This window comes from Chelmon rostratus, chromosome 11 (assembly GCF_017976325.1).
Source record: "Chelmon rostratus isolate fCheRos1 chromosome 11, fCheRos1.pri, whole genome shotgun sequence".
Classification (NCBI taxonomy): domain Eukaryota; kingdom Metazoa; phylum Chordata; class Actinopteri; order Chaetodontiformes; family Chaetodontidae; genus Chelmon; species Chelmon rostratus.
The window spans coordinates 568222-582188 of NC_055668.1; the positions used below are offsets into that span (position 1 = coordinate 568222).

General features: G+C 41.7%; 1 protein-coding gene across 3 annotated transcripts in view; it reads left to right on the forward strand.

Annotated features, from left to right (window-relative positions):
- piezo1 (piezo-type mechanosensitive ion channel component 1) overlaps nt 1-13967 on the forward strand; it is a 105726-nt gene that overhangs the window by 75314 nt on the left and 16445 nt on the right. For all 3 annotated transcript variants that reach the window (XM_041947486.1, XM_041947487.1, XM_041947488.1), the window contains exons 31-42: nt 3816-3916; nt 4230-4368; nt 4773-4847; nt 5391-5563; nt 5682-5791; nt 6929-7105; nt 7271-7529; nt 7973-8161; nt 8774-8971; nt 9148-9406; nt 10398-10530; nt 11435-11582. In XM_041947486.1, coding sequence (XP_041803420.1) covers nt 3816-3916; nt 4230-4368; nt 4773-4847; nt 5391-5563; nt 5682-5791; nt 6929-7105; nt 7271-7529; nt 7973-8161; nt 8774-8971; nt 9148-9406; nt 10398-10530; nt 11435-11582 — 1961 coding nt within the window. The remainder of the gene's footprint in view (nt 1-3815; nt 3917-4229; nt 4369-4772; nt 4848-5390; nt 5564-5681; nt 5792-6928; nt 7106-7270; nt 7530-7972; nt 8162-8773; nt 8972-9147; nt 9407-10397; nt 10531-11434; nt 11583-13967) is intronic.

The following is a 13967-nucleotide window of genomic DNA, read 5'->3' on the forward strand; positions in this document are numbered from 1 at the left end:
CATTACCGACTGCCTGGGATAGAAACAGTTTGACTCTCTGTCAATATTCCTTAATTAATTCCTTATCAATTAATGATATAAGGACAGTTTAGTCATGTTTCTAATATGATGTTGAAAATATAGGTCCGAGTTAATAATAACACTAAGGTTTTTGACTTGTTCTTTAGGGTTTAGTGCAAGTAGTTGTTTCCAAATGGTGCCGCACAAGTGGCAGCTAGTTACAGCAGCTCCGACCGCTTTCCTTTTTTTTATAGTTTTCTTTTGTGTTTTTTGTCTTTTTTCCGTCACTAGTTTCAGTCGGTAATGCGTACCTTTGAATGTACAACTGGTGAGACTAGTGATTCTTTTTTACTCTTCTGTGGACTTTTAAAAACAACATTGGGAGATCCATTCAGCCACGGCTCCATTGTTTACACTTGGGACCAGCTGTTAGGGCTGTGCAACACCAGCGTACTCCCAGCAGAAAGACCGGAGATCCCCGCAGAGATAGAGAGATGGAGAAGGGGATGCAGAGCTGGAGCAAAGTGCCGGGACAAGAGAAGACGGTATAAACCATCCAGACCGTCTCTTATGATGGGGAATGTAAGATCTCTCCCTAATTAGATGGAAGAGCTTATACGGCACTAACCAGACTGCAGCAGGAATATCGGGAGTGTGTTTCACAGAGACAAAAAAAAGGGTTTTTAAGTCTGGGGATAGAACTGAGTTGAAGAGGGTGCAGAGGGAGCTGAAAAGAGAGATCAGGAAAGGCGAGAGAGAGCTACAGGAGGAAGCTGGAGGAGCGCCTGCAGGGGAACAATGCCAGAGAGGTTTGGAGGGGCCTGAAAACCCTCTCAGGCCACAGCAGCAACAACGGCTGAATCTGTAGACCAGGAATAGGCAATTGAGCTGAACCTGTTTTTTAACAGGTTTGATTCTACCCCCAGTCCCTCCCCCATCCACCAGAGCCCAGACCAGGGGGGGGTACCTTTCAGCACCCCCTCCCTCCCCTCCCAGTGCGTCCTTGACACCAGCAGCTCCGTCCTCACACCACTTCACTCCCCTCCAATCCACATCACAGACTACGGACCCAACCCCTCTACCTCACCCAAATGGAGCTACCTTGTCCCCCACCCGGCCTCTACATAACACCAGATCAGGTAAGGAAAGAGCTCAGGAGGACGAAGGTGAGGAAGGCTTCTGGCCCTGATAGCATTGGATGTGTATCAGAGGGAAATTATCGCTAACTTTGTCGACTGCTGTTGACTAAACCACCTGCACATAAACGTCAGCAAGACCAAGGAGATGGTGATTGACTTCCGCAGGAAAGCACCACTGACGATACCAGTGTGCATCCAGGGTCCGAACATTTGATCGTGGAGGAGTACAAATACCTGAATGACCTAAACAATAAACTGGACTCGTCTACTAACACTGATGTCCTATACAGGAAGGGCCAAAGTCGTCTCCATCCACTGAGAAGACTGAGGTCCTTTGGAGTATGTAGGACATTACTGAAAACACTTTATGACTCTGTGGCTGCATCTGCAATCTTCTACGCAGTGGTCTGCTGGGGCTGTGGAAACTGAGAGGGACAGGAAAAGACTGAACAAACTGGTCAGGAGAGCTGGCTCTCTCCTGGACTGCCCTCTGGACACCACTGAGAATGTAGGTGAAAGGAGGATGTTAGCCAAGCTGACATCCATCATTGACAACCCCCACACCCCCTGCATGACACAGTGGGGGCCCTTAGCAGCTCCTTCAGCAACAGACTGCTGCATCCACCCTGCAAGAAGGAACACTACCACAGGTCCTTCATACCAACAGCTGTCAGAGTGTTCAACTCCAGTGTTGCTTAATGTAGCACCATATTTGGACTGTTTTTTTTTTCCACTCTTATTGAGTACTCTACATATAAATACATAATAGTATTTTACTGTGACGTATACATTTTTATTTCTGTGCAATATCACTTATCCATTCCATTCCATTTTAATTTCGACATATAAACTGCTCTGGCCAGGGACCAAACCACTGACCTTCTGATAGGTGAATGTTGTCTTGTGTACTTGAGACTGGTCATCCTGTTGTGCAGGCGATGGGGACCAGAAGCTAAGACAAAAAACGATAAACTTTATTAATCCCCTGCTGGGGAATATCTGTGTTACTGTGGGAAAGTAGCAAAATAAAAAGCCAACACAAAATCACCATCAGGAAAAAACTCACTTGGAAAAAACTCTAGTGTCTAGGAAACAACTAACTAGAGAAAATCACAGGTAGTCAAAGGGAATGTGGAGAGAGGCAGGCAATCACTCAGGAGCGGCACAGGTAGAGCAAGAGCATGGAGAATTATCTGGCAAAGGAGTTGAATTGTGGATAGTTTAAGAATCAGGAATCAGGAAGCATTTATTGTCATTACACAATACACAAGTGCAACAAAATTATATTCTGTTACAACCCATCCCAGAGGAGACAAAGGCACAAAAGACAGTACAAATAATTGACATGGGAAGACAGGGACAGGAGGACCACGATGCAGCCAGCAGGGCAGCGCTTCGCTTACTTAGATTAAAAACAAATGGAAAGAGGAGGGGGAGGGAGAGGAGAATAAAAGCTAATCTCAGAAGCCGGCTGATTGCTGATGAGGAGAAGGTGTGTTTAGCACAGCTAGCTCCTGAGGAGATTGGACCCGCCTCTCTCTCACACTCTACCTGCTGACAAAGAGGGAGGAAAGAAAACGCTCTCACGGATGAGGGAAAACACAAAAAGCAGAATCATGACAATGCTTAAAAAGAAAAGTCTACAGTTGCATAGTTACTCATTACCCCACAATATGTGTGATGTGTATCAATACAGTTTGAGGGCTAACCAAAGCACTAAAACAGCTCTCATAAAAAGTAATGAATAATGTAAAGATCCACAGTGCTTCGAACAAACCCTCCATTTTAGTATTACTCAACCTGAAAGCAGCCTTTGACACTGTCGACAAAATTTTCAGTAGACTAGAAAATTCAGTTGGCCTATCTGGCTGTGTCATTAAGTGGGTCTCTTCTCCCTAACAGGCAGGACACTCTCTGTGTCTCTTGACAACTTTAAATCTGACACTTTCAACATTCCCTGAACTGTTCATACAGTTCAATTTATATATGCTGCCATCTCTGTTGAACCTTTTTAGTCAACTTGTTTCCAACACATCAACATATATTTTACACTTATTTTTGTAATGTATGATATAATAGATGTAATTTATAAAAAATTACACTTCATTTTTGATTAAAAAAAAAAGAAATTCTGATTATTTTGACTATTATGATCTGAGGCACATAAATTGATGTATTATCACAGACTGGCATCTCTTTCACAATGCTGCAGCCAGAACACTCACTGGTACAAGAAAAACTGATACTAGGTCACTTCACTAGCTTCAGATAAAATACAGAACTGATTTCAAAACATCCTCACTGCCTGTTGACATAAGATGCACCACAACTGTGCTGTCTTAAATCAAACCTAAAACCTACCAGTTCCCTCAAGCCCATGGCTGGCCAGTGCCTCCATCTCTGTCTGTCTCTCCATCTTTCTCTCTCTCAGCCTCACCCTCTCTCTCTTTGGGTATGTATGGGTGGGTATATTTGTGTTGGTGGGTGGGCGGGGGATGATTATTTCTTAAGCTGCTTTCCTTTATAAGTATTTAAATATGTACTCATGTTGTATTTGATTTTGTTCATATTTGTTGTGTGTGAAACATACTGAGCTTGTGCTATATAAATTAATCTGAAATTTGGATCTCCTTATAGGGAGCTAAAAGAGATGTAATTTGCTTCTTCTATTAACAGTGCTCCACTCAGGAGAGTACTACCTCTTTGAATCAGACAGTGAGGATGAAGAGGAGCTACACTCTGAAGAACAGAAGCCTCAGAAACAGACTGCTAGTCAGGTCTGACACACAACTAATATACAAAGTATACTCTATATACAATATATATATATATATATATATATATAGAGAGAGAGAGAGAGAGAGAGAGAGAAGTATATTGACAGAACATTTTTAATGGGAATATTACGTATATTGATATATTTGTCATTGTGCATCATGCCAAGTTACAGTTTACTCACCAGCTGTGTTGTACAGTTTGTGGACATAGGGGCTACAGCATGGCCAGTCCAGTCTAAGGAAGAGTCACATGTCCACAATATCAGATTTCCATATGTTTATTCTATTGTTGATTCTTGTTTTTATCTTTCAGTTGGCATACCAGGCGTGGGTGACCAGTGTGAAAACAGCTTTGAGAGAACGTCAGAGACGGCAGAAATACTTGAGGAGGATTGAGATAAAAGAGAGAGAAGGAAGAGTGGATTCCCAACAAGACCCTTCCTCCGTGATCGGTTAAATATTCTTGTGTCCTTTTTTGCCATCAGGGATGCCAGAGCAGATGCTAAAACATAGTTACAGAGCAAACTGGAGAGGCATGTGACTGTTGTAGTACTGTCAGGAGGAGAGACTGTGACCATTTTTCTTAGTCTGTCCCTTGAAAATGACTGACTGGCATAAGTCTACATTTTTTGAGTGACTTGTGAGGCAATGATTTATAAAATACTGATGATGAAGGAAGAAGAGTACTCTCAGTTCTCTCACAGGCTGCATCAGTAATTGAATCAAACCCGCCTCCCCCGACCCAAGATGAGTCATACACAGACAGACATACTAATATGCATATTGTTTGTTTGTGCGTGTGTGTGTGTGTGTGTGTGTGTGTGTGTGTGTGTGTGTGTGTGTTGGGGGGCTTTAGGCTGTGGGGAGAATGACGTGTTTGAAGAGCTTGTCACTCAGGAGGAGGTAGAGGAGCCAGAGGAACAGGAGTCTGGTAGGTTCATGTTCAAGGTCTGCTTCCTCCACCTCTCACCATTACATGCTGCTGTGTCCACTACACTACAGTGTGTAGTGAATTCTCTGGAGAGCAACTGACAAATAGTTTCAGTACATTGGTTTGTTCAGGAAGTGGGGCACTTAACAAGACTAAGAAACTAAATAGAGCGTAATTCACTTCATAAAGCCGGTACAATAAGTCCTTAGACTGAATTGATTGGCTCAGATTCTCAACTTTGTTGGACACGGATAGCTTTATTTATTACATGGTACATAGATAATGGTACACACAGCAGGCATATCTTACTGCTGTCATTATAATACATGATTTACAATACACAACTAGTAGAAATGTGAATATTTTGGGTGCAAACTGCTCTGCTTGTAATCCCTGTACCTACATTTAAAAATAGTCCCAAAAGTCACTGTATCCACAACCTTTGAATGTATAGAAAAAGTATACACTGTAGATGAAGATTTCTCAGATTCCACAGTATCACCTGTCATTCTCTATTTCACCCCATGTGTCTGTATGCTGCAGGTCATGGTGAGATGGTTCAGAGGATTTTGGATATCCTGCGCTTCTTATGGGCCATAGTTCTGGCCATGGTGGATGGACTGACTCAGTGGCTCAACCTGCTGACCAAACAGTACAGAGAGACATCTACCGTTCTGTGCAATGAACGTTATTTCATCATACACAAGATACAGCAAGTAAACATAAAACAAACATATTTGTGTAGCAAAAAGCGATCTTTGGAATTGAACACTGCACAAACAAATCCCCATACACACACCCTCTAACTTATGTCCGTCTCCCTTTGATTGGCAGCATCATACCACCGCAGACGTCACAGATGACCAGGTGTCTCAGGGCAGTGAGAGTCCCACACTGGAGACCTCTTTGGATGAGACTGATGCAGAAAACTTAACCAGATACAGGTTAGCAAGTGTCACTTGTTCTTTCTATTTAGCAACCCAGATGAGTGCCACCACTCCTGGAGCCATGGATGCTCTTGTGCTGTGACGTGGCTCTCCCGCTGCCTCGTCAAGGACTAGATTCTGACTGGATCAGGTTCAAATTATGATTAACTGTATCACTTTAATCTTAAAAATTCTAAGTCTCCGGTGAAGTCAACTTTTCTTCAGAAAATGCAGAGTCTGGAAAAAGAGTCGGAGTCTGGAAGAGTTGAGTCCAGGGAGCTTTACTCTCTTTTCAGAATCTAAAGCCTGGGCAAGTCCTGCCAAACAATGCCAAAATTCTGCTCTGAACATCATGTTTTATACTGTTGTCGGGGGGCATGGCCATATGGTTTGGCCACATCCTTTGGCTGTTTCTATTGTGTTTCGTTGTTTGGGGCTTTCCCCTGTAATGCCCCCTGGCACCAATATCTATTGGTAATTTTCCACTGAGATCCCTTTGGCATCAGTATCTATTGGGATCTTAGGAACTTTGCAGATTTCTGCTTTGTGCTGGTTTTAGCAAGTTATCTCACTTCTGGTGTTTTTATTGGTGTCCAGCCAACTCTTAGGACTTTTTTTAAAAATATAGAACGAAACAGAGGCCAAGCAAAACAGAGATAGTAAAATTACTTTCTAACTTAACAGACGTATGACTCACTAAGCAAACAGAGATATTATTTCTTAAGTAAACAGAAATAAGAGTTAGTAGACTCCAGTCCTCAAAGATCCTCTTCATGTGCCCATCTTCCCCATGCTCCTGAGCACAGAGCAGAGGGGCACAATCTTGTCCTCAGATTGACACAACGGCTGGATGTGTTTAAATTTACTGAGCATGTTCAGAAAGGAAATAAATTCCTCTTTGTTTTTGACACTTTATGTCCTTTTTATCTAACAATACCCAAAGGACAAAAAGTACATATTTAGTATCTCTACTGGTGAGGCTCTAAGAATAGTTGTTAATGTGTGTGTGTTGCCCACCTGTTGCATAGGGTGGCAGCTGGAAGGCTTTAGATTTGACATTTTGCTCTGAATAACACATATCTGAAAAATAATCTGCTTTTCATCTGTTTCTCTTTTTTTTATTTATATGTGTATATTTGTTTGAATCACTCTCAGCTGCCTGGAGGTGGATAGCAGGGGTGTGACAGGCCAATCTACTCCCAGGCCAAGGCTCAACAGCGCTGGGAACCTCTTGAGTCCAGAACCTCAATCCAGCAGGATGGAGCTGGTATCAGTCTCATCCAAACAACAACACAGACACTCCAGAACAGCCAGCGAGCTACTGGGAGACAGGTAGACAATGAGAACAGTCATAATTTAAGGCGGACAACAATGATCCACAATTACATCTTGGTTTCACAGAGTACTTTGAAAAATTGATTTATTGAAAGACTAGTGATGAATACAATGATAAATTACTAGAAAAGCCTGGTCGTTCTTTGTTTTCTGTCTCTGCAGGCAGTTCTTCATTGAGGAACTGGAACAGAGCAGAGAGTTCTATAACAACCAAAACCGTCTGCTGAAGCTGCTGTTTGCCATGTACAACCTGCTGGCAGCTAACTCAGAGCTAGTCTGCTATTTCATCATAGTGTTAAACAATGTGGTCAGTGCCTCTGTGATATCACTGGTCCTGCCCATATTGGTGTTCCTATGGGCTATGTTAGCTGTTCCAAGACCAACCAAGAGGTTTTGGATGACTGCTATAGTTTACACAGAGGTATGAACACAGAGACACACAGAGACACACATCAGAAACTTTTTGTACAAATAAGAAGAAGAATTGAAGATCCACCAATCAATATTCTTTATGTAAACAATCATATTTACAATTATATTGTGTGCTTTTGCACATTCCTAAAAACTGTACAGTTCTTTCATTTAAATAATGGTCATACTGTAGAAATAGTTTTTATTGTTGTCTTTTTCATCTTTTATTTTATTTATTTAAATTTCTCATATATGAAAACCTACTTGTCAATAAGCCTGATGCAGAGATCTTTCACCACTGTATTCTAATTACTGCATTACAGTAATGAGTCCAACACAACTGCCACACACAGGTCACAACAAGCTTACATATGACAATGTGCACTAATGCCTTTTCTGTGCTCTTTTCTGATCTAACTGGTGGTTTTGCTGTGCTGCTCAACTCCTTTCCAGGTGATGGTGATAGTGAAATACCTTTTCCAGTTTGGATTTTTTCCCTGGAACAGTGTTTATGAGATGACTCTGAACGAAGACAAACCTTTCTTCATACCTCGAATCCTGGGCCTGGAGAAGACTGACAACTACATCAAATATGATCTTCTTCAGCTGCTGGCTCTGTTCTTCCACAGATCCCTGCTCATGGTCAGTTAGTATTTACAGTGATTGCAGTGATCGTTATACTTGACGACTAGAAAGCCATGTTAAACTTGTGCTACAGGGTGATAATTGACCACCTTCCACTTTTCAAAATACACCCCTCCAAATTTTGTCTGAAATGTTTTCTGAATGTACAATATAGAGGCCTGAGGCAAAAGCATGTTGTCCATGGTAAGAAGCCAGCATTTCATTTATGCATTTCAGCATCACCTCACCAACTGATGAGGTGGATCAGCATTGTTCTTGTAGCGATGGTAATGCTAGTTAGGTGTAGTGTTTTGGTACAGTATGATTGGGAAAATTGTGCTCAGACTTTTTCTGATGTACCCTGATCAGATGCTTACTGTAACAAAAATCCATGGAAATGCCACACAAAGGTGATCTATGTTGTAATAGTTTTAAACAATATATTTAATCTTTACTTGAGAAACAGTTTGGTAGCCTTATCCCCCATAAACCCCAAATCCAACAAAGAGCAGGACAGAGCTAAACTCTCCCAATGCTGTGGGAGGAGTGGAATGTTTTCCATTTTAGCAAGCATAACTTCAGCCCTGCTCATCTTTATTTTTTTTGTGTCCAATGTGTATGTGTGTACAGCGTTATGGCCTGTGGGACCACGAGGGCCCCCTAGAGGAGCAGAGCCCCTCATCAGAAAGTTGTAGAAATGAAGGAAAAACTAGAGACGAAGATGAAGATGGAAGGAAAAAGGAAGGAGAAGGAGAAGAGGAGGAGGGCAGAGACAGCTCAATATCCATCCTGGAAAACCTGGAAACTGAACTGGACCATCCTAAAATGGTTGGCCAAATATTTGTTACTCACTATTGGTTACTGCCTATCAATCAATCAATCACTTTTAAAAAATGTGTTCTTGTCCATTGACCAAAGCAGTAACATAATGTTATACCATCAAAACGTAAAGAAATTAGACTACTTTTCTAATTTCTTAAATTGTTGTTAAATTGTTAATGTAGGATAATGTGGACTATGCTGAACCAAGTACCAGCTCAGCTGCTGCTACCCCACAACCTCCTGCAGTGGAACCAGTACCCACTGGGTCAAAAGATGGACAGGAAACTCTGTTTGGGTCTAAGGACATGTCGAATCGCAGTTGCTTGAGGGAAGATAACGTGAACGGAGACAATGACATGGTGATAGAGGACATTCCAAAGAAGAGCAGTAGTATCCGCTCCCGCAAGAAACCTAAACAACCCAAACAATGGTGCAGCAAAGGTTTGTAGCCTCATTACCTGTGGACTGTGACAGTAGAGGTGTGACTAATAACATTAACAATGGATGCATTTCATTATGTCCCACATCCACAGATTTCGTATTGTGCAAGCTTCCCTTACTTACCGTTTTTTAAAAATCTACTATAACAAGTAAAAATACATGCAGTGATTAATTATTAATAATTTTTAATTCTTTTAACCATCCTTTCAGCCATCCCTCTTGGAAAAAACAGACACTCGGAACATCTTTCAGATATCCACCTGTTTCCTCAGTGAGAACTTTAGTCTACTTGAGTTCAACAAAAATACATCAATCAATACGTAACTCACTTTTTCTCATATTAATGTCAAGCTCAAAGTAGCTTAAGCTCAGTAATCTCTTAAGTTCATGGAAAATGTTATACAAATAAAAATGCCAAAATATATTTGGCTACAATACGTGTATATGTGACTTCACAGTCGACACAAAATGGAAGTTGCACTTGGCACAGGTGTGTGTTACCAAGCTCGGACTCCACACACACACATTTATTACTCTTAACTCTAACTTCAATACTCTTGACATGTTAGCAAGTTATTACATCCAAGTTTACTCTCTTTAAGAGAAAATCCTGCATTTCTGGCAGCCACCATACTGATGCAGTATTGTTGCCCTGTTTGGTCTTGTACACGTTTCAACCACAACATACCATTGCCCTAAACTGATTTGTTCAATATGTGGTTTCAAGAGAGAGAAGGTGTCAAGTCTTTCTATGTCTGTTAATGCTTGAATTTGGTATCTCTGGAACTAACAAAGACGACATACATGCTGTATTTACTGTTTGCAGTATCAGTGTTATTTACGGAAGCTTGGCAGTAAATCCTTACATAGCTTGTGTAACAAAGAAAAAAAATGTTTAGGGAAAGATTTTGAGATACCTTTACCTCTTTTACCTCTCTGTGGTGCTAATTCTGTCGAAATTGCTCCTTGCTTGTCGTTCTGACTTTTCCAGTGGACCTCACGACTGAGACTGCTGATCCCCATGAAGAACCAGTGAAGAAAAAGCAGAAAGGCTTGAGGAGAGAAGCAGCCAGTCAAAAACTGCTCGCTGTTGGACACAAGATAAAGAATGTCTTCATCTCTTGGTGAGTAGAGTATAAAGACTATTTGTCACCATATGAAGTCACCACAGTCACCCTTAGTAAACATTTATTAATATATTTCACGTTAATGACTTAATTATTAATTAATAGTATATGTAAAAAACAGTCTTAGATTAACCCCTTGACGCCTGAATTTATTTAGAATTACATAAAAAAAATTAATTCTTTGTGTTTTTGTTTTCAAATTAATCCTAAATTAAGAGGAGTTTGTTTGTTGTTTTCTGTAGCACATACAATAGATATAAATTTAGGTGTGATGCAAATTAGCGACAACAGGCGTTAATGCTTAAATGCAATAAAATACTTTTTTTTCAAAATTCATAATTTCTCTTTGGAGATTAATAAAGTATCTATCTATCTATCTATCTATCTATCTATCTATCTATCTATCTATCTATCTATCTATCTATCTATCTAAAAGCCACAAATTGTTTACAACTATTTACATTATAGCACCAACTACAATAGGGTTCAAACAAACATTATATGTCCACTTTTTTCAATGCTTAAATGCAGTAAAAACATCTTTTTTGTGTATTCAAAATTCATTTATTTCATCAAAACAGCCACAAAATTGGCTTACAACCATTACATTGTAACAACAACACAACAGATGTAGTTTTCACTTTGACCGGTCCGACGAGAAACCAAAAGGTTCCTAGGTGTGTGTTGAATATGCAGAAACCGGCATTAGAGGAATTCATGCGTGATTCGGCTGCAATGTGGATTAAAGCGGTATGATGCGAATTTGTGACAATCGGCGTTAAGGGGTTAATGCAAATAATTTTGTTCCAATCCTAGGAGGAATTAAAATACAATGCAATGTAGTACTGAAATCTAATTTCTTCTTCCCCCCTAATGCATGCCATTTTGTTTTCTTCTACAGTATTCAGAGTGTTTACAGGCCGGCTCAGAGCTTCTTCAGGGGTATTCTCCATGCTGAGTATCGAGCTGCCACCGATGTCTATGCTCTCATGTTCCTGACTGATGTCATCGACTTTATTATCATCGTCTTTGGGTTTTGGGCTTTTGGGGTGAGACATGAGAACGATTGATTGTTGATTGAAGTTGTCATTTAGTAAATATTTACCCATTATCAATGATTTACCTTAATTAACCGAAAATAGAAAATACAAGGGGACATCAAATTTTGTGATTAAAATAAAAAAGCAATTAAACCGTATTTTTAAAAAATGTAAACCAATAAGAGGTCAGCTGGGATCGGCTCCAGCCCCCCCACAACCGTCCAAAGGATAAGCAATGTGGCAAGCGATGTGTTCACAATTTGTTCTTGCTGTTTTTTCTGGTCAAGAAGCAGTCGAGCTCGGTGCAATTGGAGTTGTTTCCTTTCAGCCAGTGACAGATCTTGTTGCAAACTGACCATTTCAAAGCTTTTAACTCTAAACAGTGAGCTTGGTATTTGTTTTGGGTCTGAGACAATGACTTGGTGGAAAAAGCAATGGGCCTGGCTTGTGCTTCACCCTCTGGAATTTGGGACAAAAGAGCACCTATGCTATCCAAGGATGCAGTAGCATGACCTGGCAGCATGAAGGTCAGGATGAGCCAGGACAACACTGTGAACCAGCAGAGCCTTCAGGTTTTCAAAACTTTGTTCCTGTTCCTGTGTCCAGTCAGACACATACTACTCCCTGCTTGACAGTTTGTTTTGTTGTTTGCCTTTCCTTTTCTCACCCCTCATCAGGTCAAAGACTGGCCTTGCGGTGACAAGTATCTGGGTGTAAAATGTTGATAGAATAGAAATGTATCAACCCCTAAAAGGGTCCTATCTGCTTCTGGGATGGGGCCCTGCCATCAGGGTCTATGAGGTCAGTGCTTGTCATGTTTCTGATCCTCTCAGCCTTACTGGGGTCTGTTAAAACACCACTCTCATTTGTTATGTAACTGAGAAACTTCACAGAGCTGAGGAAGAAGCACTTTTTATGGGCCAATTTCAAGTTGTGGTCACACATCCTGTTAAACTCAAACTCACTTTAGTTGGACCCACCTGTCTCCTCACAGTGGAGTTATAGTCTTTGCAACCAGAACACCTCTCGGAGCTGAGTTTGATGACAGTGCTTCCAGCAGTGTTTTTGGCTCAAGGCAGGTTGTTGATTTACACCTGGCTGTACTGACCTTATGAGAAACATCTACACCTCCCTCAGTTTCATCTCAGCTGTTTAGTGCACTGATGGTGCAAACTACCACATCCGACACACAGTCGCGAAGCCTCACATACTAAGATCCATTGGTGCTCTACAGGTGGGAAAGAGAGCGATGGAGCAGGTAGACAATTGCGTCTTCCACACCAAAGCCTGGTCGATATGCGAACCGTAGGGGGTCCAGCTCGCTGCTCACCAGGTGATGGAGGTGGAACCACACAGGAAGTTTTGCACAGGGTTGGAACTCTCTGCAGATTAAGGCTCATGTTGAATATATCCAGAATATCCCTGCAGAGCTGATCTGCACAGTCCCTCAGCAGTCTGGAGCTGATGACATCAGGGCCAGTAGCCTTCCTTGCCTCGATCCTCCTAAGCTCCTTCCTCACCTGATCCATTGTTATGGAGACACTGGGTGGGGGACTGGGGAGTGGCTCCTGTTGGGTGAGGTGGTGGGTGGGGTCAGTGGTCTGTGATGTGGATTGGATTGAGGTCAAGTGGTGTGAGGACAGAGCTGCTGATGTCAGGGGTGCTCTGGGGTGGAAGGAGGGGATGCAGAGAAGTAAGCTGTCTGGTCTGGGCTCATGTGGTTGGGGGAGGGAACGGGGGTCATCCCTGTTAAAAAACAGATTCAGTTCATTAACCCATTCCCAGTCTCCAGACTCAGGGCCCCTGCCATTGTGACTGCTGTGGCCTGAGATAGTTTTGTATATCAGTTCAGGTTTCTGGTTACCACCAGCTGACATCAGCTTTTCAACAATGGAGTCACCAATTTGAGCACCTAACTAGCCTACCATGTCTGTGAGATGGTGAGTGGCATAAACATCACTGCCAGGTGTGGAAATGTGGGGACTTGCCCCCACGAACCCACTAACAGGAATACAACCTTGGCTATGTCTTAACACCTGTACCTGAACAACCATCTGGTATGAACTTTCAGCAGTATCACTGTTGTGTATGAATACAGAAACAAAGCTTAGTAGAAAAGCAAGCTAATTTGAAGAACAAAAACAACATATACAACAGTAATTAAAAGTTGTCAACTCACTGGGGGAAACACTTAACCGCACTATGTCCTAATCCATAGTCGTCATAAACCTGACCACACAATCATCCTGAAATTTGATCAGGACGGCAAAGAGCATCATGCCGATTTGAAGATCCAAAGGGTCAAGGCACCAGTGGAATGGATGTGGATTGGGTACTGACAAGGACGCCTCAAGAGATTGTTTTCTAGCATTTATTTGCTTCTGCAGAAGACAA